The sequence below is a fragment of the Castor canadensis genome, chromosome 19, assembly GCF_047511655.1.
Source record: "Castor canadensis chromosome 19, mCasCan1.hap1v2, whole genome shotgun sequence".
Lineage (NCBI taxonomy): Eukaryota > Metazoa > Chordata > Mammalia > Rodentia > Castoridae > Castor > Castor canadensis.
This window is the reverse complement of record NC_133404.1, coordinates 2,086,789-2,114,445: the sequence shown is the minus strand read 5'-3', so window position 1 is coordinate 2,114,445 and position 27,657 is coordinate 2,086,789. Positions and strand designations below refer to the sequence as shown.

The following is a 27,657-nucleotide window of genomic DNA, read 5'->3' as shown; positions in this document are numbered from 1 at the left end:
AAGACTTTTCCCTCAGATAGTTTTCATTGATGCAGAAGAGTTCATTTATAAATCGCATTTAGCAAAGCTATTTTCTACAGATGGTGTTTAGTTATTTACAGTTTTTCACCAGTATGTCCTGATATGTAAATATTTTGGCATATTTTTATTTTCTCCTTAAGATCAATTCCTAGCAATCGAATCACTGGGTTTTAGGACATTTATTTAAGCTTTTGGAGTATATTAGCAAGTTGCCTTTCAGCTTACCTTAATATTATTGTATAATAAATAACCTTTGCTAATTTGGTAGGTAAAAATGTTATTTCACTATTGTTTTAATCATAATTTTTTAAAATAAAACTTAAGAAGTAAGCTTTAGAGGAAACTTTAAAGCTTCCTCAACGGCGTATATGCTTAGGGAATGCATACCTGCCAGGTTACCCTGTTGTGTTGTTCCACTGGTTTCTTCTCTTTAAATCTTCAGGGAGAGAACTTTGGAAGAAAGGACCATCTTTGCAACAGGTTGGTCTTAATTTTAATGTTTAAAAGTTTTCTGTGTTGTGCAATTTAAATAATCTTAGTAAAAGTGGTTGACAATTACACATAACTGTTCTGAGTTTAGCATGTGCTGTCTCTCAGATAGTCAGTGAGGTCCCGTCCTCATGACTGAGATTCTGAAATAACAAAAGTTAGCCTGGAGATCACAGGCAGTTTTCCTTTTCCAGTTTAACAACAGAGCCAAGTGTGTTCTGTTCTGAAAGTTCTTCTAGTGCAATAAGAGATGAAGAAAACTGGTGGGTTCTTAGACTGGGTTTCACTATGTGGCCCAGGTTAGCTTCAAACTCATTACGTGTGGCCCATAATGGAACTTGAGGTTCTCCTACCTCAGCCTCCCAGTGCTAGCTAGGATTGCAGGCATGCAGCCTCATGCCTGACCAAAACCAGAGTTCAGGACTGATTATATGTTGTGTGTGCTGTGGCTTCAGTTCCATTGTTAACGTTTTTATTTCTTCTTAGTCTTTTTTTTCTGAGCATTTTTAATTGAGGATTTGCCTTTAAAAGATAGCATATTACCCCACAAGTCATACTTTATGCTAATTTTATTAAGAAGTCAGTTTAACCCTGGGTTTGTGTCTTGTGTTCTCCTCTTCTCTCTCAGTTAGAGTGGGGTTGGTTTAAGACACTCTGGCTCCAAAGCTAGTGTAGGCAGCCTTCCTCTTCTGCTGGCTTTTCCCTTCCAGGCTCTCAGCTTTTCTCTAGTGAGGAACCGGGGCACTTCATCCCTGAGGAGAAAGTCATCAGGTACCTTCCAAGCAACTCCCATCACCATTTCGCACCATTTCTCTACCTTTGCCTGAGTCTGAAAGCTCAGTCAAAGCTGGCTTTCCTCTTCCCTCCATCAGAATTAAGTCATACATTCATGCATGGATCATGTCTGTGGTACTTTTCATCTGGAGTGACTGTTTTCACTTCTCCCTGTTCCTCAGATTGCCTAAGAGGAGTAGAGTTAAAGTGTATACACACTGTAAGTCTGTCTGAGCCATCTCACATAGAAGCTGAGAGAGTTCTGAAATGTATAGCTATTGAAAATGGAGCGTTGGCTGTTAATATGGAAACAGAGCCTTGCTCAGTGGCATAGGAAGTACCTGAGTGAAAACAAGGAGTTAGCATTTACCAGAACAGCAAGACTGCTAGGTCCCATGCTTCCATTGTTATTGGATACCCTAATAGAGCACCTGCCACAGATGGGATTTATTCTCATGCTTAGGGACATGTAAGCTTCATGATCAAGGACCCTACAGTAAAAGGAAGATTGCTGGACACCTGCAGTGTGCCAGCTGCTGTCCTACGTTCTGGGACACTGTAGTGCAAAGTCCCTGCCCTCAGGGAGCCCTCAGGTTCCTGAGGCAGATGAACAATAAGCAAGTGACTCGTCAGTCATAGCGCATGCTGTAAAGGAAAACAGGATGAAGGTGCGAGGCAGGAGGGAGCCTCTGGGAGAAGCCTCACCATGGACAGTAGAAGGAAGGCCAGTGTGCACAGGGTGGAGGAAGCTGGAGAAGAAGCACCTGTTACCAGGTGTTGGATTAAGCTGAACTTTGGATATGTATTGCCCAGGACTGTAGGTCCAGCAGAAGGCAGGGTATGAGCCCCTAATCAGGGGGGCAGGCCTTGCTTAGGGAGCCAAGGTACAAGGCACATTCTTTAAGGAATTTGCCAAGGAACTGGTCTTGGTGGATGGGGTTGACTTAGTGTGTCTGAGTGGGCTGGGTAGAGAGTGGAGGCAGTGAGTCCATGAGGATTTCTGGCTGGCATGAAATCCATGTGCTGAAGTGAGCTGTGTGAGGAGGTTGGCCTCTACTTGGTGTAGAACAGCCTTTTGGTAGAAGGAAGGAAGCTAGAAAAGTGGTTTGCACCAAAACTAATGTTTCCTCAGAACCCTGAAATAATGACTCATGTAACAGAGGCCTTTGAGTGTCTTACAGGACACAGAGCCTCTTTATAATGGGACCTGTCCCTCTGATTCTCTATCCAAATTCATTAGAGTGATAGTGTAAAACTCACAAAACATGAAAAAAAATTGTTTTGGAGAATTAAAACAATAGCTTAGAAAGAACTCAAGAAGAGAGCTATTGCTTTCTAAATTACTGTTCTGGAGATTTAAAGACCATTTGGGTGAAAAGCACGGTTGGTTGTTCTCTTGTTAGATCACTGGGTTGTGTTGTTAAAGCAGTCTCTAAGCTGGAGTAAAGTTTCAAAGCAATCAGTGTACAGAACAGAACTCCACCCTGGAGTTATTTAGAGAGCTCTGTGTGCCTGGAGTCCCTGACAGGCCTGGGAGAAGTAAAGGACCCTCTTGTCTTTCCAGCTTATTGTGATTTCCTCTTCCCACCTTTTCTGTTTTGTTTTTTAACTAAATTCTTCCTTTGGGAGTGGTGATCTTTATAGCACAACTCACCTTTTGTGTCCGTGATACATTTGTCTTTTTTAGAATGGTATTTTTATTTTGGAGGAGATTGCTTTGAATCTATAAGTCAGTTGTCTACTATGGATATTTTCACACCTTTTAATTTAATGGCATTGGTGTCACTAGTGGTAATTATGAATTTTTTAATTTAATTTTTTTTCTCTTGGTGGCACTGGGGTTTGAACTCAGAACCTCACACTTGCAGGGCTCTACCCCTTGAGGCAGTCTGCCAGCACAGATTTTCCTTTTTAAAATTTTGTGATTTTAAGTCCTTACGTTTAAAAATTACTAGTGTTTTAAAATAAATTGTACTTTATTTGAAACCTGTATCACAGGGGTTTTTAAGTGGAAATACTGCCACCTTGTGTTATATTCAGCAAAATTAGATGTTGGATAAACTGCAAAGCACTTACGCTGTGTTGAGGAAAATTTTTCCATATCCTCACATGTTAACTTGTCTTTCCTTAATGTTTGACCAAAGCGGAATTTGACACACACGCAAGAGGAAGTAAACATGAAGTGTAGCCCGAGAGAGCATCAAAGCATGCAGGTAAAAGGGAAAAGCACTTGGTGTCTCTAAGGAGAACTCCAGCACTGTTTGTAGTGGGCTGAGGAGGCTAGGAGAGCAGGAAGTGGGTGAAGCGGCGAGGAGGGGGAAGGGGCCACTTGTCCAAGGCTGTGATGGCTTTCTTCCCCAGTCCCTTCTGTGAGAACCTACTGTTGTAAGAGTGTTTGAGTCAGTGTTAGATGAGTAAATGCTGCAACATTGGCAGGGTGGTGTAGAAAGTATTGTTTTAATTTAATAACTTCATAGCTGTTGATTTAAATGCATTTTTGATGGAAACCAAATATTTATGTTCATTTTGGAAAATTAATTGTAAAAGTGATGGTTATCAGATCTGAACTTTAAGTAATCTTTATTTTGATTAAGAAAAATAATTCTGCTAAACTAACCACACAGTGCTTTTCAGCTTTTATGTTGTTCAAAGTTTTCCCAAAGTAATTATTCAGTTATGTTGAAGAACCCACAACTATTGTATTTTATGTCTGATATACCATTAAATTTTAAGTTGAGTAACTGTTTTCAATATAATAAAAAAAAAAAGCATTTTATTCAGGTTTCTTACCTTACCATGTAGCCTTAAGATAGTGAACTGTAGCCTTAAAAAGTAGACTTCAGTGTTTTATCAAAGCCCTGCTCAGTGATGAAGGGACACCTTGGCGTGGTGTCATAGGCTTGGCGGTCTCAGGCAAAGTTAAAACTGGGCTCTTCTGCTTCCTGACTGGCTCCACCTGCTGCTTCTGTTTACTGGAATCGCAGCGATTTGCTCTGCTGCATATGTTGTGTTTAGCTGTCACAGGACATAGTCTTATTACTGGTGTGAATTTTCAGCTACTTAAGTTTCATCGAAGCTATTGTATCATTTGTACTCGAAGCGCTTTTGCATATGTATCTGTATATGGTAGTGGAGCACTGTTAAAAATTTCTTCCGTAAGCATTGCTCTTTGTTAAGATGATCTCTTTTCTTTATTTGTTAAGGATCTGGAGATTGAAAATGAAGATTTGAAAGAGAGGTTGAGAAAAATTCAGCAAGAACAGAGAATACTTTTGGATAAAGTCAATGGCTTACAGTTACAACTGAATGAGGTAAGTAATGAGCATCATTTAAAAATTCAAAAAGAATTTACCAGCTATAGCCATCGCCAATAGCAGATCGTTACCCACTGCATGTCACCTCAAATCAGTGTGCTACAGGAGGAAAATCCTGTCACCTCAAGTCTGGGTGCTACAAGAGGGAAAATCTAGTTCATGTCCTTGTTCATGAGGACAGTTGTGTCTGACGAGGCCTGAGTCCTTCACTTTGAAACCTTTAGTGTTAGATGTGAAGTAGCAGAAGCCAGCTGACAAGTGAGGCCAGTATAAGGGACAGTCAGGGGAGAGAGGACCTTTCTGCAGGAGATGCTACTCCCATTGAATTCTCACGGAATGGAGGGAGTCAGGAACTGGTCCAGAAAGCGCTGTTAGCAGAATCACAGAGGCAGGGGGTCTGTGTTATATTCTCTGTAAAAAAATTGGAAATGTAAGACATCCAAAGTCATTGTTTTTGGAAGGTGTTTCCTATCCCATATACTTGCTGAACTGACTTAGTGTGAGGTCTGGCGCTAGGCCCCTCATGAGGTAGTAGCTTCAATGTCCGAAGAGCTGAAGGGTCTGCTTCCAGGCTGATGGACAGGACCCTTATCAAGGGGCTTCCTGTAGGACAGATAATGACACAGCAGCTGTGAACAACAACAAAACAACAATTTTGTTTTTAACACGTATGGTTAACCTTGGAGTTTAGAAACACAGGCTATGTATACATCTCTTCTAAGTAAATATGCAAGGATAGTGGTACAGAGTTTATTTTTTATTGTGCTCTAAATAATGGTTAAAAGCATCAAAATAGGACAGTGAATGCACTTGTGTCTATGACGCTTCACAATAAAAAAGCTCATACCATGTATATGAAAAAGAGCTTTAAGGACAGAAGAAAGCAATTATCACTCGTTTAGTTGTATGATGAGATCAGAGGCCTGAATGAGGCCACAGAGAAGACAGAAGACATGAGGAGGAAGAGCAAGCAGACCCTGGTGGGAAGGAAGCAAAGCTCTTCGGACATTAGTGAGACTTGGTAGCACACGGACATTTCCTTCTCAAGCCAGTCGTTTTAGATGTTTGCCATGCTCCTGCCTTTACATGTTCGAAGACTAAGGTGTTTTTCTTCTTAAATCTAGGAAGTAATGGTTGCTGATGATCTGGAAAGTGAGGTAGGATGATGAATCTTATTTTACAAAAATGTTTTGTAAATCAAGGATGGTATTGTAGAAAAGATTTAAGTCCAGAGTTGAGGTGGAGACCAGTATTCTATTTCTGATTATTGCTTAAAGAGAAAAAAAATCTGTATGTGACTGTAAAGTTGTTTTGAATATAGTTGTCTCTGAAGCCTGTGAAAAGATGAAAAATTCTAAATATTATAAGGAGAATGTCTAAAAATACTGACTTATTACAATAGAAATTTGAGTTTTTCATAATATTTTTGTATGTATTACTTGTTTTGTTAGTATATTTATAAATTAGCAACTATACTCATAGTTAAAGTTGACCAGGTTGGAGATTTCATGAATTCCAGTCCTCAAAGTAATTCTGATTCACTTTTTCTAAAACACATGTTTTAACCCAATTTCAAGCACAGGATGATTTACTCTGTCTTTATTCCTTTCCATTTCAGAGAGAAAAGCTGAAGTCCCTTTTGGCAGCTAAAGAAAAGCAACATGAAGAAAGCCTAAGAACGATTGAAACTCTGAAAAATAGGTTTAAATATTTTGAGGTATAGACATCTTAAATGATTGCCTGTAGTTCACGGCGGGTGGTACAGGGGCGTGACAGGAGAGCCTGACTCCCAGGCTGTTCTTTGCGTGTGAGCCCAGGCAGTTTATTTGAAGTCTCTTGAGTTTGTCACCTCTTTGGCAAAGTTGGGTGATGTCTCCTCTCTGCACAGGTGGTAGAGGCCCAGTTCATTTCAGGTGATGATGTGCCACTGACCTCTCCTTCCATTCCAGTTCCTTTCTCCAGCCTTCTTTGATGTCCATGTTGCTTTTTCCGAGCTTCAGATCTTTTCCTGTAAGCATGCAGTGCTTACAGTGGTACTAACAGGGAAGGATCACATGAATGAGAGGTGGTCCATCCAGGGCTGTCTCAGGAAGGAGCAAGTGGAGTAGGTGTAACAACACCTCAGCAAGAGCGATGTTAACAGGGCTCAGATCACATAAGTGTTTTGATTTAATCGGTCCATTTTTAGATTTTTAACTTTTTATTGAAATATAATAGACAGTAAAAAGTCACAGGTTAAAACTGTTTAGTTGATGGATTTTCACAGTTTTTCCATGTCCAGTTTGAGAAGCAGAATGTTAGCAGCACCCAGAAGCCTACAGAAGCCCCTCTCCCGCCAGCTTCTACTCATTCCTCAGTCTCCCTGCCTTCCCTTCATGGTGACCATGCTCCTGACCTAACTGCACAGATGCGCTTTGCAAGGCCATAGTGCTAATTTGTGCTTACTGGGGATCTGACTCCAACAAAGTACAGTAAAAAAAGTGTCTTTGCCCATTTGTGCTGTTGTAACAAAGTACCTGAGACTAATTGGTGAAGAGCAGGCATCCATTTCTTGTCGTTCTGGAGGCTGGGAAGTCCCAGGTCAGAGTGCACGTGGTGTCTGGCAGGCTTCTGACTGTGTGCTCACATGGCGGCAGGGAACTCTGTGTCCTCACTTGGCAGGAGGCTGCAAGGCACAAGGTTAAGCTCATTCTCTACCTCTCCCCAGGCACTAACCCGCTCCTGGAGGCTGAGCCCTTGTGAGTTAATCACTTCCCAGTAGGTCCTGTGTCCTGATGCCACCACAATGAAAATTAGGTTTCAGCACATTTTAGGAACATGCAGACCATGGCAAAAAGTAACTCTTCTTCATAAGTCAGAAGCTACATGCACAGTTATGGAAAGAGTGAGACGAACCTCACAGACCTCAGGTTGCATCAAAGAAATTAGACAAGGTGCACACTGCACCAGTCTGTTTTTATGAAGTTCAAAAGCAGGTGGTCTAGTCTGTAGTGTTGGAGGTTAGCACAGAGGCCATCCTTTGAGGGACTGATGGCAGGGGTGGAGCATGAAGAAGCTTCTGGGGAGCTCCTGCGTCCTGACCTGACATGCCAGGTCATAGGGTCTGCATGTCATGTGTGGAAAGTTACTGTACTGGACACTTGCTATTGGGGTACTTTACTGCAGGAGTTATGCCTTATACATTTTCAAAAGCAGCAAAGTTGTGTTTATATTTATGATTGCATTATTGAGATTATTCAGAAACTGGTTTTATAAGCTAAAGAACCAGCTAGCCGTGGTGCATCTGTGTGTCTCACATTTGAAGTCTCCGGTGAGGTTGGTAGTGAGGCCTAGTGACAGCACCAACCATGGGTCCAGAGCTGCTGGTACACTGTACTGTGTGATACACATGGCCCCAAGGGGTAGGCTTGTTGTCATCTGCACTTCAGCTCAGAGTCTGAGATGTGGAGGCTTCTCCAGTAGGGCCTCACAGGTAGAAGTGGCAAGCTACAACTTGAATCTGGGCACTGGCTCCCGGCTCCTTTCAGCTCTTAACTGCTGTGCTGGTTTTACATATAGCACCAGTTGAATGAGAAAATACAGTCTCATAAGTCTTGACAGTTGTAATTTGAGTACCACCGTTACATTTTCTTTTAGGAGGTAGGTTGATTCTCTGCATGTCTTAGTAATGAGATGTTTTTCTATAACTGTAGACAAATTCTAGTTAAGTTTGTATTGAAAAATAACTTTTCTTATCATAAAACCAATATGTACTTATTTAATTTATTTGTTTACTTGGTGTGCTGGGGGTACACTGTGGCATTTACAAAAGTTCTAATAATACATCAAATATATCATACTTGTATTCACACCCTCCATTGTTCCCTTTTATCCCTCCCTGCCCCCATTCCTGGAATAGTTTCAACAGATCTCATTTTTTCATTTACATACATGATGTTCTTATTTTTTGAAGCTAAAAATACAGTTAAACTAAAAGCAAAAAAGACAAACATCTATAATCTTCATCTGTTGGCACCCAACCCTGGTGTCCTCGCAGTCCTTGTCATAGTTTGAGCACATTATGCACTCGCTCCGCGGGTGGAGCCTTGTCTGCATCCTGCTTTGCAGCTTCCCATTCAGTAGAATGGGGACACTGTCCTCAGTCAGTAAATACTAATTGTGGTGCACTTACACAGGGATGATTGTTTACTTTCGGAAGAAAATTCCAGGTCCACTTTATGTATGGCCAGTATTTATGAAAGCAGCCATTAAAAACTAAGAATTCATCATTTGCAGTGATCCCTCCATGTCCATGGGTTCTGTGTCCATGGATGAAAGAACTGTAAATCAGAAGTATTTGAGAAACAGGTACATCTGTACTGAATGTGTATGGACATTTTTCTTGTCGTCCTTCCCTAAATGGTTTTAGTATTTAGATAGTGTTTACATTATGTTAGGTATTACAAACAATCTAGAGAGGGTTTAAAGTGAGGGGGTGTGTAGTTAAATGTGCAGACAGTGCCATTTTACCTCAGGGGTACCCACGGGTCCTGGAACCAGTTCCCATGGATACCCAGAATAGATGTGACTATACACTGCACTGTGCCATCTTGCATGCTTAAAAACTTCATGAACTGCTAACAGTTGTCCTATGAGTTATGTGTAATAATTAATATGTACTATTTCCCTTATATAAAATATGGAGAAATATAGATATTTTAAGAATAAGATTAAGCTGGGTGCCAGTGGCTCACACTTGCAACCCTAGCTATGCAGGAAGCTGCGATCAGGAGGATCATGGTATAAGTCCAGCCCAGGCAAATAGTTCACAAGACCCCATCTCCTAAATCACCAGAACAAACTGGACTGGAGGTGTGGCTCAAGTCAAATGGTAGAGCACCCACTTTAAGAGAAGCCATGAGTTCAAACCCTAGTCCCACCAAAAACAAAACCCAAAAACAAACAGTGAGTCTGATACTTTGCTTTGTATGCATTTGGTTTCATTTGAGAAGTAAAGGAAAGATAATAAAACCAAGTTAAGTATTTTTGCAGTCCTTATGTGCAGAGGCCCCCACCATAATATGTAAGCCCATTTAGTAAATACAAACTCTAGCATTAAATATTCCAAAGAACAAAGAGCTTGAATAAGCTTACATATACCTCTATATACACTTGGGGTGCTATGGTTTAGTAGAGGTGACATTAATTTAGCATGACACTCTGGGCTGTTTTTATTATGGTCGTCACCTAACTCAGTGTTTTATGTAGCTGTTAGTACTAACTCACTCAAGGCACATTAGCTATGTCTGCTTATCCTTACTTTTTTCACCCTCCCCCCATTTACCCTTACTTTGAAGTACAGTATTTTAACTTATATAATAGAGTCTTTGTACTTTCCCTGCTGGGGAGAAAGAGAAATCTGTTCAGGGCATCTGAAGTATCTCTGTGATTCTCTTTTTCCTAACTGATGCATTCTTGGAGTTATTACTGTGTGTAGGTCTTTGCCTCAGTTTCGTTTCCTGCTTTTAAAAGTAAACAGTGTTGTATAAATTCTGAAAAAAGAGATTCCACTGGTGTCTCTGAGGCATGAGGCAGGGCTCCTGCTCTACTGGTGGTGGGTGAAGGACCCTTGCTGCAGTGTGGCCCTTCCTTCCTTCTGAAGTGAAGCAGCACCGGGGCTAGGCTTTGACAGTTATTTCGGTCACTTGGGGCCCAGCATAAAGTTCTCCTTGAAACCTTGGCTGCTCTTATTAAAACGCTTAGTGAAGCGGTTTATTTTGAACTGACCTCTCTGTTGCTGGTGCTGTGTCTTTTTGTGGAGTAGAATAATACTCTGGAGAAAAGCAAGGAATGTCAAAAATGTGGTTTTAAAATGACCAAATTGTTTAGAGATAAGATAGACAGAGCATGACAAAATGAAGCATCCTAAAATGTTTCAATTTGTGCTTCTGATTTCAGAGTGATCACTCAGGATCAGGAAGTCATTTCAGTAAGTATAAGTGTATAGATGTCATGATGGTTCTCCCAGATCAGGTTCACCCAGTTACTGATTTGTCTGACTGTACGAAAGGCTCCTGCTGGTGCACTTCAGTGCCTGCTTGTGTGCATGGGAGAGGTTCACGGGAGACCCGTGGCCTCTGGTATAAAATCTGGTGGTCAGTGGGCTCTGACTTTCCTTACCACCTGGATTTTAAATGGCATGATGTATAACTACCATGTTTGCCTTGTTGAGTAGTAGACATTTATCTTGTGACATTTGGGGCTGTTTTTCGTGGAAATAGATTGTTTTTTTGTTTGTGAAAAAATCAGTCTCACTGCCGATAAGCAGTTTACAAGTTCCGTAAGCAGTTACTTATTTATTAATTGTTTTGGGACTAAACATAATTCGTCTTCACTTTCATTTACTCTCTAATTTTACACAAATTTTCTAGAAAATCTACTTTCCCTTTTCTAGTGAGCATTATACTACTCTCTAGCTAAGTACAACAGTAATGTTTATCCTGTAAATTTTAAAGAATACCATTTTTACTTGACTGTGTATTTCATAATAATCATGTAGGCAATGTAGCCTGTCTTGACATGTTACTGAAAACCAACTTAGCATCTATTGTTCAGGAGGCTGCAGATACTTTCCTTATATTTATAGAAATCAGTGTGGATATTTTAGAACAAAAAAAATTATGTTATACCTGTTGCTCTTTGATTACATAATAAAGGATAGGAAATTATACCAATAATGCTTAGCTTATTTGGTGTGGATATTTAAGGTAAGGTGTTACTGATTTGTATTTCTTATTTAGGAAGAGAAGATACACTTCTTAAACAAGGTCAAATGTATATGACAGACACACAGGTAATACTGTTTTTTTTTTTAATTTTAAGCAATTTTTAAAGAACACATCTGTGCCTTTATAAAAAGAAGCAGCAGAATTGTATACTTATTAAGCGTGTATGCTGAGTATGGTTTTTGTTATCAAAGCCGGTCTTGCTTCCTTGACTTTAATAACAGGTGTTGCTGTATCTGGTGCCCTCTAGCATGTGGGCGGTGACACTGAGATCCAGTGTGCTGTCCTTGGTAGCAAAGCCTCTCTTCATGCCAACCATCAGTTAACTCTTCATATTCTCCATAGAAAGGGGAAGACATAGGATCATTTTTTCCCCATTTTACTTACTTATTTTTGGTACTAGTGGGGTTTGACCTCAGAGCCTCACACTTACTAGGCAGGTGCTCTTACTGCTTGAGCCACTCCAGAAGCCCACAGACATAGGAGCTTTCAAAAGCATTTTTTAGCTTTCAAGTGTATTTTTCCTTACCATTAAATCTACCTTCTGTGCTTTGGATATTCACCTCAAAATGAAACTTGTAAGAGGTAGAGCTGGCTGCTTTTCTCACCCATGTTTCTGCAGCTCACCTTTATTTTCTACCAGCTACAAGGTTTGTGTGTTTTGTACTTTCTGCAGCCTGCAGAACTGATAAATACTGGGCCTCCGAGGCCTTTTTATTTATCTCCCTTGGTAGGCAAGCAAGGAGGCCTAGATGATGTCTAAAATCTCTTTAAGACGGAACATTCTAAGAGTCTAAGTGGAGAGGATGGTCGCCAGTACTTAAGAAGATTGGCTAAATATTCGGTTATACTTAACACGAGCATGGAAATTGTGACACTGGATATAATTTCTTGGCAGATCACATTAATCTAAAGATAATTAAAGAATTGAGACAATGTAGAAGTGGATCAAGGCTAGGAAATCATTTCACATTCAAGTATTTTCTTTCTCTTCATATGGAGTTGTTCAGTTTCAGTTTAACTGAACAACGGTAAAGTTTGCCGCTGAAGTGGTAGGATATACTCAGTGAGCTAGTACTTGTAAAGTGCATCATGATTGGCTGTGGGGAGAAAAGGAAAATGGTTACATTGAGTCTTTCATGATTATGTGTTCTGATATTTGACTGTTTCACTCAGTAATTATACTTCTTTTTTGTTGGCACTAATTAATAGAGGGAACAAGATATCCATCAAATTCTGTACTAAGATTATGTACTGAATTCTAATTTATCTTCCTGAGAGAAGAAAATTTGTTTCTTGTTTCTTTTTTTTTTTTCTCGTGAGTTGGCTGACATTCCCTTGACAAGTCTCACACTAGCTACATTTATTTTGGTGATATTTTTAAAATTTAAAGAACATGTTGGAGTTAATAGCAAAGGTGCTCATAAGTCATATATTTTATTAGAAGTTTAATGATATGTAACTCTATGAAATTACTTGCATATTAAAATTACAGTACTTTTATTCAAGAGTACTGATTGCTTACTTTAGAATTTAAGAGTTCTGAGCACACTTTATCCCATAGAATATGGAAATGTTAAATATGTTTTCATAGAATTGATCTTCTTGTGCTATGGGTGAGTCTTATAAAGCAGGAAAGAAAGAGAGGCCAGAGGTCACACTACTTTTCTCCTTTGATCTTCCAGAAATAGATGTAAGTGAGCAGAACTGAGTGTTGTGAGTGTGGTAAGGGTAAGATCCTCCCAGAACTGCTTTTCTAACCACAACAATCAGTATTGTGATGTTCCCATCTTCTTAATCTGAAACTGCTGAACTCCCAATGATGTGAAGACTTTCTGTACGTTTCTGTAATGATAATTATAGTAAGTGTCTCCTTTGTGATTGACATCTTGTCTTTTTCCTCCTTTTCAGTGCACCTCCACAGGTGTGCCAGCCCATATGCAAAGCAGATCCATGTTAAGACCACTGGAGTTCTCTTTACCCAGTCAAACCTCCTACTCTGAAAGTGAGATTTTAAAGAAAGAGTTGGAAACAATGCGAACTTTCTATGATTCAGCAAAGCAAGACCGACTCAAGCTCCAGAACGAACTGGCTCACAAGGTGGCCGAGTGCAAGGCCCTCGCGCTAGAGTGTGAGAGAGTCAAGGAGGACTCAGATGAGCAGATAAAGCAGTTGGAGGATGCCTTGAAAGATGTCCAGAAGAGGATGTACGAGTCCGAAGGGAAGGTTAAGCAGATGCAGACACATTTCCTTGCCCTCAAGGAGCACCTCACCAGTGAGGCCACTGCAGGGAACCACAGAGCCACGGAGGAGCTGAAGGACCAGCTGAAAGACCTGAAGGCCAAGTATGAAGGTGCCTCCGCAGAGCTGGGGAAGTTACGAAACCAAATCAAACAAAATGAGATACTGATGGAAGAGTTTAAGAGGGATGAAGGCAAGTTGATGGAAGAGAATAAGCGATTGCAGGAGGAATTTAGCATGTGTGAAATGGACCGAGAGAAGAAAGGAAGAAAGGTCACAGAGATGGAAGGGCAAATGAAGGAACTGTTGGCAAAAGTGGCCTTTTCCATTCCAACGGAAAAGTTTGAAAACATGAAGAGCCTGCTATCCAGTGAAGTGAATGAGAAAGCACAACAACTAGTAGAGATGGAGAAAGAGTATGAGAAGTCACTTAGCGAGATCAGACAGCTGAAGAGGGAACTTGAGAATGTGAGGGCCAGGCTGGCTCAGCACATCAGACCAGAGGACCATGAGCAGCTCAAGAGCCGGCTAGAGCAGAAGTCAGGAGAGCTGGGGGCAAAGGTCACCGAGCTCACACTGAAGAACCAGGCTCTGCAAAAGGAGGTGGACAAGGCACATGTGGATAAGAAGGCCCTCAGCCAGCAGGTGCATGACCTCACCGCCGAAATGAAGAATCACTACATCCCTGTAAAAGTAAGTGAAGAGATGAAAAGGTCGCATGATGTCAGTGTTGATGGTTTGAATAAAAAGCTTTCAGAGGTTACACAAAAATACACAGAAAAGAAGTTGGAAACTGAGAAGCTGCTGATGGAAAATGACAGGCTAAGCAGGAGTGTCAACCGCCTGGAAACTGTGTTCATACCTCCCGAGAAGCATGAAAAGGAGATAACAGCTCTGAAATCCAGTATCGCCGAACTTAAGAAACAGCTGTCTGAACTGAATAAGAAATGTGGTGAAGACCAAGAGAAAATCCACGCACTCATGTCTGAAAACACTAGCTTGAAAAAGTCTCTGAGTAACCAGTATGTGCCAGCCAAAACCCATGAAGATGTTAAAACTGCATTGAGCAGCACGCTGGAGAAGACTAACAAGGAATTACTTGATGTAAAGAAGAGGTTTGAAGATGTAAATCAAGCATTTGTAAAAATAAAAGATGAGAATGAAGTCTTAAAAAGGAACCTGGAAAACACTCAGAACCAAATGAAAGCCGAGTACATCAGCCTGGAGGAGCACGAGGGGAAGATGAGCACTGTGAGTCGGAGCCTGAAGGAGGCACAGGAGGCAAATGCTGCCATCCTGGCTAACTACAACCAGGGCCAGGAAGAGATTCGGACGCTGCATGCTGAAATTAAGGCCCAGAAGAAGGAACTTGACACGATCCAGGAATGCATCAAGCTAAAGTATGCTCCGATTATTAGCTTTGAAGAATGTGAGCGGAAATTCAAAGCAATAGAGAAAGAGCTAAGAGAGCAGTTGTCCGAGCAGACACACAAGTGCAGTATCAGAGAAGAGGAGGTCAAGGTGAGCAGGGAGGAAAACAACAGGTTAAAGATGGAGATTTCCACTCTTCAGGAAGAGGTGAAAGAGAAGAATGCTGTGATGGAGAATGCCCGGGACGTGGAGAGAACACTAAGCAGGAAAGCAGGAGAGCTGAGCCAACAACTGAAACATCTGTCACAGAAATATACCCAGGTGCAGAGTGAGAAGGAGAAGCTGATGGAAGAAAAGGCCAAACAGACTTCTGAGACCCTCGCCACCCAAAATCTCCTGCAGAAACAGCACATCCCCTTGGAACAGGTTGAGGCTCTGAAGAAGTCTCTCAACAGCACAATTGAGAATTTAACAGAGGAGCTGAAGAATAAGCAGAGATGTTATGAGAAGGAGCAGCAGACAGTGAGCAAGCTGCAGCAACTGCTGCAGAATCAGAAGAACTCTTCTGTGCCCCTCACTGAGCATTTGCAGATTAAGGAAGCCTTCGAGAAAGAGGTTGGGCTCATGAAGGCTAGCTTGAGACAGAAGGAAGAAGAAAGCCAAAGTAAAACCGAGGAAGTCTCCAAGCTCCAGACTGAGGTTCAGAACACTAAACAGGCACTAAAGAAATTAGAGACCAGAGAAGTGGTAGATTTGTCTAAATACAAAGCAACCAAAAGTGATTTGGAGACTCAGATTTCCAACTTAAATGAAAAATTGGCCAATCTAAATAGAAAATATGATGAAGTATGTGAGGAGGTTTTGCATGCCAAAAAGAAGAAATTGTCTGCAAAAGATGAGAAGGGATCCCTTCACCTCAGCATTGAGCAGGAGATTGAGGACCAGAAGGAACGATGTGATAAGTCCTTAACAACCATCACGGAGCTGCAGAAAAAAATACAGGAATCCGCGAAACAACTGGAGGTGAAAGATCGCAAGGTAGGCATGAAGTTGTCTGTGCACTGTCTTCAGAAACCCCAGAACAGGGCTGCCAGCGCACTTGGGCAGTATCCCACAGACTGGTTCACAGAGGAGCAAAGTGTCACCTTCTGGTCTGACCACAGGTGTGCCAAAGGTTCTGAATTGAAAAGTATTTTTAATTCTGTTCCTTCAGCTGGTACAGCTAAGAGTCAAAGAAAGATGGGGGAGACCAAGGTTCATTTGCCTCATAGATAAAGTAGTCAGAATCTAGTGGGTTTAGGGTACCTGGAGAATGTGTTGTAGAGGAGGGACAAAAGTTGTGGGTAGGCTCAAGAAACCAAGCCACTGGGGAGTGTCCAAACTCGATCTTAGCACTTAGCCATACCGGTACACTGAGCCCTTCAAGTCATTGTACATCTGTCCCCCATCTCTCGCTACAGAGCACCCGGCCCCTTCTTCTGTGCGTTCCGTAACACCTCATCCTCCCGCCTAAAGCCTTCACTGTCCAGGCCAGCCAGCAGTCATGGTCTCTTCCAGGACACATGCTTCATCTGGCTTTGCCATGCATTTAGCTCATGTGTATTACCATGTTAGAGTTACCCGCTTTCCTCCCTCCACCCCGCTGTTTCTCTTTTCCTCCTCATGGTACATGAGGCTAGTTACTCAGCTTTTTTTTTTTTGTAGGCTACTCAACAGCTGTGTAACTGCCGTCAGTGTCTGTGCTGTGGAGATGAGGTCAAAGATTGACTGAGGTCTTACCCATTCACTGATTGTTAAATGTTCTGGAAAAACAGCCGTGAGTGAAGCAGGCTCAGATTAGCCCCCTAGTGGAGAGGCACTGAACTGCTGTCCACCACATCTTCCCAAAGATCCAGAATTCACATTCTGTCTTTGTGTGGAAGGCAGTTAGGAATGGAGGAGTACATACTTATCATACCTGCTTCTCTGTGTGGCCATCTGTTCAATCATACAACTCCTGGAAGGAACCAGGCACGAAAGTTAATTCCAGGTGCCATGAAACATGCTCTTTTGCTTTTTGTACTCTGTTGATCAGAAACCCCTCCCTTCTTATGTTGCAAACATTGCCTGGAAAATACTTTTTATACTTCACAAATCCTATTATTTAAAAGTAACAAGACTTAAGCTTGCGTTCAAATCTTAGGATATATACCATGTTTATTCTTAATTTGGCATTGCCTATGTAGGAAATGTACTGAGAGGAATTTAAGAAATTATACTAATTATATGTTGTCTATACTGTTGATGACTCTCTCAGCCATATTCCACCTCAGTATTCTGATTCATAAGACAGAGTTTGCATCTCCGGTAAGGCATAACTTCTGTGTGAAGTGGTGATTGTAAATGAATACATGAATGATGTGCATTTCTCACACAATGTTTTTCTCCTTTTCCAAAGATAACTGAACTGCTCAGTGATGTAGAAAGACTGAAGCAGGCGCTCAGCGGCCTCTCCCAGCTCACCTATAGCGGTGGCAGCCCCACCAGGCGGCAGAGCCAGCTGGTGGACACTCTGCAGCACCAAGTGAAGACCCTGCAACAGCAGCTGGCTGTGAGTGAGCGGGCACAGGCCACCCCGAGGGGGTGTGGGACTGACATGGGAACTGTGGGAATCTGGTGGATTCATAGCTCGTAGCTGTTCACAGCCAAGTGTGAAATCACTCTGGACAAAAACTACCTCTATTGGTAGTATGGTAATATTGTTTATTTGGTGCCTACTCTATGCCAGGCACCAGGTTAAATATTTTACTTTCTTTATCTCTAAACTATTTTCATTACCACCCTACAAAACAGGTTTTATTCCCTCTGTTTCTTTCTTTCTTTTTTTATTTTTTGTGGTACTGGGACTTGAACTCAGGGCCTACACCTTGTGCTACTCCCTCCACCAGCCCTTTTGGGTATTTTCAAGATGGGATCTCTCAAGCTATTTGCCCGCTTAAATGGCTTTGAACCTTGAGCCTTCTGATCTCTGCCTCCCAAGTAGCTAGGATTATAGGTGTGAGCCACCAGCACCCGGCTCTCTGTTTAATTCTTAAGAAGTTAAGCTTGAAGTACTTGATGCATGGGGTCAGGCACTGGGATGGCTGACTCCCAATCCAGCATCTTTCTCCTGAAATGCACTCTAAAGTCAGTCCACTACAGAAAGGGGGCGTTTATCACCTTCTGTACCTCATAGCTTACACACTGCAAGAAGGCACAGAAGCTAAGGATGGGAGCTCTGGTCTACGTCTTACCACTCAAGAGTGAGGGCATGGAACACTCTCCTTAGCCCTTGGCTTCCCATCCATAAAATAGGTTGATAAAAACTGATAACTTGTTTGTTTGCATTCCTAATTAAAGAGCTAGTGTACATTGAAATGCTAAGTAAAACATACCCAATCAGATGTAGGCCCTGCTAAAACTTTCCTATTCTGCTGAATTGGATATGAGTTAGTTTTGAATAGAAGAAAGTTATTGGTAGTGTGGATCTGGACTTAGTCCTCAGCTCGTGCCTTGGGCGGTAGTTGGAGACTTTAAGTGGTGAGGCCTAGTAGGAGGCCTTCCAGTCATTGGGAGTGTGCCCTTGAAAGGGCTACTGGGACCCACCTCCTCCTCTTTTTTTTCTGTCCTGCATGAGATGAATGGCTTGCTCCACCCTGTGCTTCCTGCCATGATGTACTACCTCACAACAGGCCCAAAAGCACCTGCGCCAACCACCCATGGGCTGAAACCTCTGAACCATAAGTCAAAATGAACTCTTTGAAGTTGTGCAAAGCTGATTGACATAATTTTTTTTTCATATGCGCATACAGTGTTTGGGTCATTTCTCCCCCCTTCCCCCACCCCTCCCTTACCCCCCCCGCCCCACCCCTCCCTCTCCCCCCCACCCCCTCGATACCAGGCAGAAACTATTTTGCCCTTATCTCTAATTTTGTTGAAGAGAGAATATAAGCAATAACAGGAAGGAACAAGGGTTTTTGCTGGTTGAGATAAGGATAGCTATGCAGGGAATTGACTCACATTAATTTCCTGTGCGTGTGTGTTGCCTTCTAGGTTAATTCTTCTTGATCTAACCTTTTCTCTAGTTCCTGGTCCCCTTCTCTTATTGGCCTCAGTTGCTTTAAAGTATCTGCTTTAGTTTCTCTACATTGAGGGCAACAAATGCTATCTAGTTTTTTAGGTGTCTTACCTATCCTCATCCCTCCCTTGTGTGCTCTCACTTTATCATGACATAATTTTTTAAAGCATTTGCTTTTTTAGTATTGGTGGTCTTCAAACTAATGATAGCAAAATGCTGATTGGATCTTATCACAAGAATGCGGTAGTCCCTCCAATAATTAGAAATATTTGTTTATTATATATTATGTTCATGACACTGTGCTAAGGAGAAAACACCGTTCCTGTCCCCAAGGAGTTCTGGGTAATCAGAGACACAAAATGTAGATCCATAGCAATGAAAATAGCAAGATGAGAGATGTCAAACATAGATCTGAGATGCAGTACCAGATTCTAAGTGACAAGGGTTCTGTCTTAGTCCACTTGTGCTGCCATGACAGAATACCACAGCCTGGTAATATATGGTGAGCAGAAGCTTTCTTGGCTCACAGTTCTGCAGGCTGCAAAGCCCAAGATGGCGAGGCTGCATCTGGTGAGGGCCTTCTCACTCTGTCAGCACATGGCAGACAGAAGGCATCCCATGGACGAGCAAAAATGAGAGAGGGAGGCCCAACTCATCCTTCATAAGGACCCTACTCTTGTAGTAAAGAACCTATTCCTGTGATAGTTAGGTTAATCCATCCAATGAGGGCATTCGAACTCAGGGGCGGGGGTGGGGTGAGGGCACATCCAAACTACAGCAGTTTCCCAGGAAGGAAAGAGGGCTGTTGGGGAAGCTAGCTTCAGAGAAGGGAGTTCTTAGCCTGAGTTTGTAAGGTAGATGGCGTGTTGGAGGTAAAAGGAAGCTAGAGGGCTTTCCAGGTAAAGCAATGGTGAGAATAGGGCCTTGGGGATAGAGTGCAGGTGGTGTGGCCAGGAGTGAGAAAAGGGTGTGTCTGGAGCAAAGATTTGAGGCCACATTTGCAGGACATTGAGAACCAAGCTCATGAGGTTGGATCTCTTATTGTGAAGAAGTGTCACCCAAGGTTTCTGAACCAAAAGTGATGTGGGGGAAGAGCTATCTTGGTCTCGAAGGCATGGTAAGGAACACGGGCAGTTTTCAGGAGGTGAGAAGCCTTAGCAGGAATCCAGTACCTAAGTTGTAAGTGTTTGGACAAGGTCATGGCAGTAAACCAAGGCCATAATTCTGCATCACCTGGGAAAGTGACATTGCTTTCTCTGTGAGTAGTCCCATGTATTCATCGGAAAGGGTTATCCTATTTCATTTTGTAGAACTCAGCATCTGGTAGGGCCCTGGGTGGTTTGTTCCACGTGTGGCAGGAGCCCTTTAGTCACAATGTCACAGTTCTGTAGCGTCAGTTCTGAGGACAGCATTGTCATGGCTTCTGTGTGTGGATATGTGAACACTGAACTTCTGATCTGTCATCTTTCCCATTGCAGGACGCTGACAGGCAGCACCAGGAGGTAATCGCAATCTACCGGACACACCTGCTCAGTGCTGTCCAGGTGAGGAACTGTTGGTCCTTTGTAAAGGCTGTTATTTTACAGAAAATGAAGTAGTGTTTTATCTTTAAGTAAATTTATGTGAAAGTAATTGACATTTAAAGTAGCTGTACCCATATGCTTATTTAAAAATAATTGTGTTTCTTTTAATCATGGCTTGCATATCTCTCAGAAAATTTACAAAGCTATATGGCAACACAACATCTTAAATTTAGTGTTGTCTCCATCTGCTTGTCACTCATTCTTTAGACAGTTTGGCAACGTGTGACGGCCACACACGCTCACAGTTGTCGCCAGCTGGAGGGAGGTCTTGACATCCACACGTGGCTAGGAGGAGAGCAGAAGGGACTTCATGTGTTCCCTGTAGCTTAGGAAAAGTGTGACAGTAACAAGCAGGTGTGCATAGAACTGTAATAATTAAAGAAAAATAGTTGGTAATATTTACTTACTGAACTTTAAACTCTGATTATAAATGCTCTTCTTCAGGGATGTACTGAGAAAGCCATTTAAACAATCAAATACCTAAGACAAGTTTAACACGTAATGGATGTATTGTTACACTCTGTAGAAACCATATGAACAGCATCCCCCAGTTCTCAAAATAGATTTTTTTACTAAAAGAGACAAATGTTAGAGTGACAAGTGAAAATAATAGGCATTATTTGATTTGAAATGTGTTAGGCCACACTGTTAACAAAAAAAACAACAACCAGGAAAGAAAGTGTTAAGAGGAAGCTTGAACATAAGATCACTTTTAAAAGGAGAACTGGATCAAATAATGAAGGTAGTTTTTGACAGCCAATTCTTAAGACAGTAATCCTGCCTTTCCTGGTAGGCAGTGGAGGGGGAGCAACAGGAAGAATGAATGGTTGACAGAAGAGGGGATCTTTAGTGCTGTCTTTAGTAGAGAGACAAGCAGCTGGGACTGGAAAGTCTATGGCAATCAGTAAAGAACGCTGTGGACAGCCACGAGGATCTGTACCTATGCTAAAGATCGATACACCTTAAATTTCCATCTAGAGAAATACGTGCAGACCTGGAACGCATCCTAGGACAGGATGTCATACAAAACCATAAGGTGATTAGTAGCTCTGGAAAAAGATTTCTGTGACACTAAGTGAAAACGCAAGTTGCCAAATGATATTATGATTCATTATGATTCTATTTATGTAAAAATTACACCTGTAGATTTTATTACCTTTCTAATTAAAACAACAACAACCAAAAAGAAAAACCTCAGCCCAGGCACCCAGTGGCTCACGCCTGTAATCCTCGCTACTTGGGAGGCTGAGGCTGGGAAGATAGTGGTTTTAGGCCAGCCCAGGCAAATGTTCATGAGACCTCCAACTCAATGGAAAAAAACCTGGGCATGGAGGTGCACACCTTTCATCCCAGTGATGGCTGGGCTGGGCAAAAAGCAAGACCCTATGTCCAAAATAACCAGAGCACAAAGGGCTGAGGGGGTGGCTCAGGTGGTAGAGTACACGACTGAGCTCAAACACCGTTACCACCAAAAAAAACAAAACCAGTTTGCTTAGTTCATTTATGATTTACACGTCCCTAATTACCAGAGCCATTATTAAAAGGGAGGGAGGCTTGTCCCTTTGTTTTCTGGATGTCAAGAGCAGGTAGTTCCCTGCTTCATTTCTGCAAGAGTTCCCCTCCCTTTGGCAGTTTTTCCTGTGGGATATTGTGAAGATGATGAGGGTGAATCACAGCCAACCTGGGATTCCTGTGATGAAGCCTTTGTCTTTCAAACTCTGTGTAAGTGAAGGTGAGATGAAGCATGGCTCCTGCTCTCCTTTCTCTCCAGGGTCACATGGATGAAGATGTCCAGGCAGCCCTGCTGCAGATCATACAAATGCGGCAAGGGCTGGTGTGCTAGCACCGCCACCGCCCAGCCATCTGCCTTACCCTGCTGGTGCTCAGCGCTCTGGTGCGACTCTAGGGCTCTCAGGGCCTTGCTCTGGTAGTATAATTCAAATAAAATATATTTTGTTCCATTAGTAGATTTTTATTTTTTAATTAGATGAGTATGTTATTGACTTTTTCAGCATCAGTTCAAATTTTATATTCTATATATGTTAATTTTGCAGTTTGGCAAGCAACATAACTCTTTGCCCTGAGTCAACAGTATACTCTCAGGCCTTGGAATCCCTAACAAAACATGAGCCATGTGAATGGGTCTTACGAAGACGGGTTAGGCTGGAAGAATCGTCTGAAGATTTATTTCAAAGAAGCTAATTTGGTTGGTGGGCACTTTTGCATGGATGAGAAGACTTCAGGTCCTTGTCCACCCTGAGCCTGGTGTGGCTGTGAAGTGCTGTGGCTTGGCTGACCAGGCTGCATCTGCTGAGGTGCTGGTTGGGTGCCTTTGGCTTCTTGTGGAGGCAGAGGTCCCCTTCTTGCACTGGTGTCTTTTATGCCTTTTAAAGCAAGTTTCTTTTCAGATGAATGTGATTTGCAGTGCTAAATTACATTTAGATTAAGAACAGGCAGGGTGGAATAGTTCAGGAATTAATAAAGATTACCTCGTAATCTCTATGACAGTGTCTTAATTTTACTTGTAGCGCTTTTTCTTGCCATGGCATTTAAAACAAGAGCAATGACAAATGATACGCTAGATTTTTCAAAGTGTCAAAAACTTTGCACTTTGTTTTTGCAGTTACTTTGACGTTTGCTACTGTAGTAATCAAGCACTCATTATGCAGTCTCCAAATGTTTGTGCTTATTTATAGGAAGGTTGTACTGATGGGATTAATAATGTAAGAGCAGCTTTCCTCGAAGTTTGCGTCAGAGAATTGATTTTAGGAAGTAGGTCTTTAAGATTTTAGACAAAAGTGCCATAATGCTGTAAGAATATAAATAGCAAGAAAGTAATAAAATCAGACATGTTTATAGTAAATTCTCTAACCAACTATTTTTTGCTAACTGCATCTCATTAAGGAAAGTTTGTGTGTCTTGTTTTTATTGCTATTTTATTTACTATTCACACAGGAAATTACTAATTTGCCTCTTAGCAAACACCCACCTAGATGGCCATTCCAGCCAAGGGCTCTTAAATCATTCATGATAACCTTCGAGCATCCTGAACCAGATGCTCAAAAGAGTCTTTCTCCTCCCATCTTTGTGTAACAGGGAAAAGGCCCATCAGAATAGCTGCTTACACCACAGAATAACCACAGAATAAGTCGTCATGATTCCTTGGTGTGGAAACAGCAGTGAGAAGTCAGGATTGGGTTCATTTTTAGTTCTCTGGGTAAATGCCTACAGTTTACATAAGTCTCTCATCATGAGTTCTGTTTCCTGTTCCAGGTCAGCGCCTGCTCCACAGTGGAGCAAAGTGCGAAACTGAGCGCTCCTGTTTGGTGGTGTGTTCCTTCCTGAGGGGGAAGGGAAGCCGTATGGAAGTTTTATTGTGTCTTCAGCCATCAATAAAATGTTTTCTGTAGAATATTGTTGAACATCCTTCTAGAAGAGTTGGAAGTGGAACTAGGCCATTTCCTGTCTGGAGGATTTGGAGTTAGAAAACAGTGGGGTCCATTGCAGGTGATGATAGGCACTTCAGCCAGTCCTGTTGTCTTGGTCACCCGTCTTTTGATATGAGAGGCAGAGCTTGTGTATATAACACAGACCCTGAAGCTTTCTAGTTAGTAGACAATTTGAGCACAGATGGTAGGTGATGCTGGCCCTTGCCATTCTGTACGCAGAAAGACTGTGTCACATGCAAGAAGGTGGGCTGTTAGTCTGAGTGTTGCAAGTCTCCCTAGGAGAATGAAGGATTCCAGTAGGAGTGCTCTCCTTCATCCTTCTGTCCTCATTTTCCTTCCTACCACTCCTGCTTCATCAGAAAAGCTCATTTCTTTTGTCTGAGAGTCAATGTTAAGAAGAAATATGTATTAAAGTCAAATATTCATGCAGTGAACTCTTTAAATTTTAATGTTACAGTGACTGTAACCACTAGCTATACCTGTATTCTAAAATTCCAGGTGAACTTAGCTTAGTCTTTGTTATGATTTGGATCTAAATGTCCGGTAAAGGCCCACGTGTTAAGGTTGGTCCTCAGCCTGGGGCGCTGTTGGGATGTGGAGGAGTCTTTAGGATGTGGCCCAGTAGAAGGAAGTTAGGGCATTGGGGGTGCCCTTGAAGGGAACATTGGGACCCTGCCTCCTTCCTCTCTCCCTTTGCTTCCCAGAGGCCCAAAATTAACAGTTTCCTCTTTTTAAGTTGATTATTTCAGGTATTTTGCCACAGTGACAGGAAGCTGAGTCTTTCTTATGGCTTGCTTTTTACTTGCATCTTTTGTCTTGGCCCTAATCAAACAAAGACCTAAAGTCTAAATGTTTACTTTGTCCAGTGAGTCTGCAATGATCACTCAGGGCCTGAAATTAAACTCTTGGGAAGAATGGCCTGCCCACAGGGGAGAGTCTGTGCCGTGGTGTTTATAACATGCTCATATTACATTGTTGAAACTAGTCTTAGAATGTGCTTCGTACTCCTTTCGCTGTCTCTCCTGCCCCATCCCACCTCCAAACATGGGAACTACCTGCTCTTACCATGTGTCAGTGGAAGAGACAGGACTTTCGAGGGCTGCTTCCCCAGAGATATGCACACACAACGTGCCCAATCATGTTGTGTGTGTGGACATGTTAGTATGTAAACATGAATATACCATTCATCGAAATAGTGGAGGAGACAATAAAAACAGCGTCATCAGGTTGTACCTAACTGGCCGGATTTTTATTTTATATTTTACACAGGTGTGCAAGTTTGTTCATGGTGGCGTCCTGGGGATGTTCTGGAAAGAGTTTGGAGAGGTTACTGCCTTCTTAATAATTTAGAGCGTGTATTGCTCTGCCAAGTCCGAAGATTAACATTTAATGGAAAAATTATATCTCTATAATTCAGTCACAGCTATTAGATCAGATGGATTTTACATTAAGTGAAAAAGATGTTGAGCATTTAAGGGCCATTAAACGACAGAACTCCTTTATTAGGTTTAAGGCCTTGGAGCCAGAGGCCTGCTGGGAAGAGTATTTATTTTACATATACAGAATGCATTAGGCATGGGGAAAGGGCACACGTTTTAAAAGAAAATAGGCCATGAAAAAGTGTGATTTTCCGCCGCGTGATCAGCTGCCATCCGGACTCAGGCTTATTTTATAATAATTAGTGTTATGCATCATTAAGTAGCTTTCCTAGAGGCTGGGAGAATAGGGTGAAGGCCACTTTAAGACGCCACCTGCAAGAAATCTGAGGAGCTGTGGCTGCTCTGTTTGGGGTAGCACTCTGAGTGCCCATGTCCAGGTCATTTCCCCATAGATCTGTAAGCTTATTGTATGTCGTCAAGAAGTATATGAAAATGCCTTCCCCGGGGGTCCTTAAGTACCTTAAAACAAAGACCCAAAGTCTAACAAGTGTTTACTTTGTCCAGTGAGACCTCAGTGATCACGCAGGGCCTGAAACTGAACCCTTGGGAAGAATGGCCTGCCTGTAGGGGAGAGTCTGTGCCGTCATGTTTATTAATGCTCATACTACTTTGTTAAAACTAGTCTTATGATGTGCTTTTTTGGACTCACTTCACCATCTCTCCTGCTCCATTCCCACCCCAAACATGGGAACAGGTGTTTGTAGGAATATAAAGACACGAGGCTTGGGGAGGGTGTGGGAATGGGGCTAATGTAACTGGTGACTTTTTTTCTTCTCTCCAATGTCCAAACAAGTTTTGTCATTTTTCTTTCTTGCTATTCTAGGCTTTTCTTAATTGCCTGTGACTGAAGTAGAACCTTATGGGCTGCTTAGAAATTTTCTTCAGGATTTAAAAATGAAGTCAATTCATATTCAGAGTCTTCTTGCTAAAAATCTGTTAAACCAAAATAAAAATGACTGCTACTTAAAACGTTTCCTTCTTTGTTGCTTACGAACATTGTGTCCCAGGAGTTGAAAGTTCTTGTGTATTTACAATTAGAAGTCTGAGTTCTTCGAATAAATGCAGAGAAATGAACCACCGAAGGACTGCCAGTACAAGACCTCAGGATTAAAGTGTCTGCCACAATCAAATGTTGAGCTACACTCTTGAGCTTGGGGGCTTTTTTTTTTTTTTTTTTGTTCCAGTTGGTCTAAACCCATAAGCAGTATAACTCCTTTTAAAATCATCTTTATTCGTTCACACCAATTGACACTTTAAAAAAAAATCCTCCAGCTACTCTTCATCTAAGTCTAAATATATCTATTGGAGCCAAATGTGTTTAAGAGGATTGCAGTCTGGTTATTCCAAAGGCTATTTGTTGTCAGTTTTCCTGGTGTGCCGCTGCCAAGCATGTTGTTATAACATACATAGTCATTTAGAGGCAGCAGAACCTAGAACACACCACAGCGATGGGGACAACCTGAAGGAGGGCTTTTCTCCAATACTGTGCTGGTGCCTGGCACATCCTGTGTGTGTGTAAGCATCAGAGAGAATCCCTTAATAAGTTTTCCCTCTCCTTTTCAGACCCTTTAGGGTCATCTTGCCCTCCATGTTCTCTAAGCAGAGAGCAGTTACCAGGACAACAGAGAATTTGAAGAAGATTTAATTGTGGTTTGATGTCTCACCAAAATAAGGAGCCTGTGCCTTCAATTTCTAGTCTAGGCTCCCAAGCAAACATCATTGTGCATATTTATTGCTTTTGCTGTGCAGCATTACAAACAGGGTGTTGAGGAGGCCTGCAACTTTTACTATGAGAGAGAAAAGGTGGGGGGTGGTGTGGGGGGTTGGTAAATAAATTGGAGGGAAAATCCAGTAGCTGCTTCAGATCCAGAAAACATGTCATTGAATACCAGGCTGCCTGCCTGCCTTTTCTGGAGTGACCTCAGATTGGCTGAACTTCCTACTACCATGCACATGAGTGAGAACAGGTTGGTGAGGCACAGTGTCCAACTAGGAAGGATACAGCTGTTCCTGGTTTCTAAGCCCTGCCTGTTGCCTTGGCCCTGTGGGTCCAGCATGCCTGTAGGTTTTCCTCTCAGGCTGGGGTTGGCATGTGCTTCCCTGGGCACACGTCTTC

The 27,657-nt window shown here is 42.1% G+C and overlaps 1 protein-coding gene across 2 annotated transcripts in view; it reads left to right on the top strand.

Annotated features, from left to right (window-relative positions):
• Uaca (uveal autoantigen with coiled-coil domains and ankyrin repeats) overlaps positions 1-23,155 on the top strand; it is an 86,710-nt gene extending 63,555 nt beyond the window's left edge. For both annotated transcript variants that reach the window (XM_020185681.2, XM_020185682.2), the window contains exons 9-19: positions 464-501; positions 3,429-3,497; positions 4,488-4,595; positions 5,723-5,755; positions 6,217-6,315; positions 10,536-10,566; positions 11,378-11,430; positions 13,274-16,012; positions 17,412-17,564; positions 20,549-20,614; positions 22,425-23,155. In XM_020185681.2, coding sequence (XP_020041270.1) covers positions 464-501; positions 3,429-3,497; positions 4,488-4,595; positions 5,723-5,755; positions 6,217-6,315; positions 10,536-10,566; positions 11,378-11,430; positions 13,274-16,012; positions 17,412-17,564; positions 20,549-20,614; positions 22,425-22,496 — 3,461 coding nt within the window. In that variant the 3' untranslated portion in view covers positions 22,497-23,155. The remainder of the gene's footprint in view (positions 1-463; positions 502-3,428; positions 3,498-4,487; positions 4,596-5,722; positions 5,756-6,216; positions 6,316-10,535; positions 10,567-11,377; positions 11,431-13,273; positions 16,013-17,411; positions 17,565-20,548; positions 20,615-22,424) is intronic.
• Positions 23,156-27,657: the final 4,502 nt, after the last annotated feature.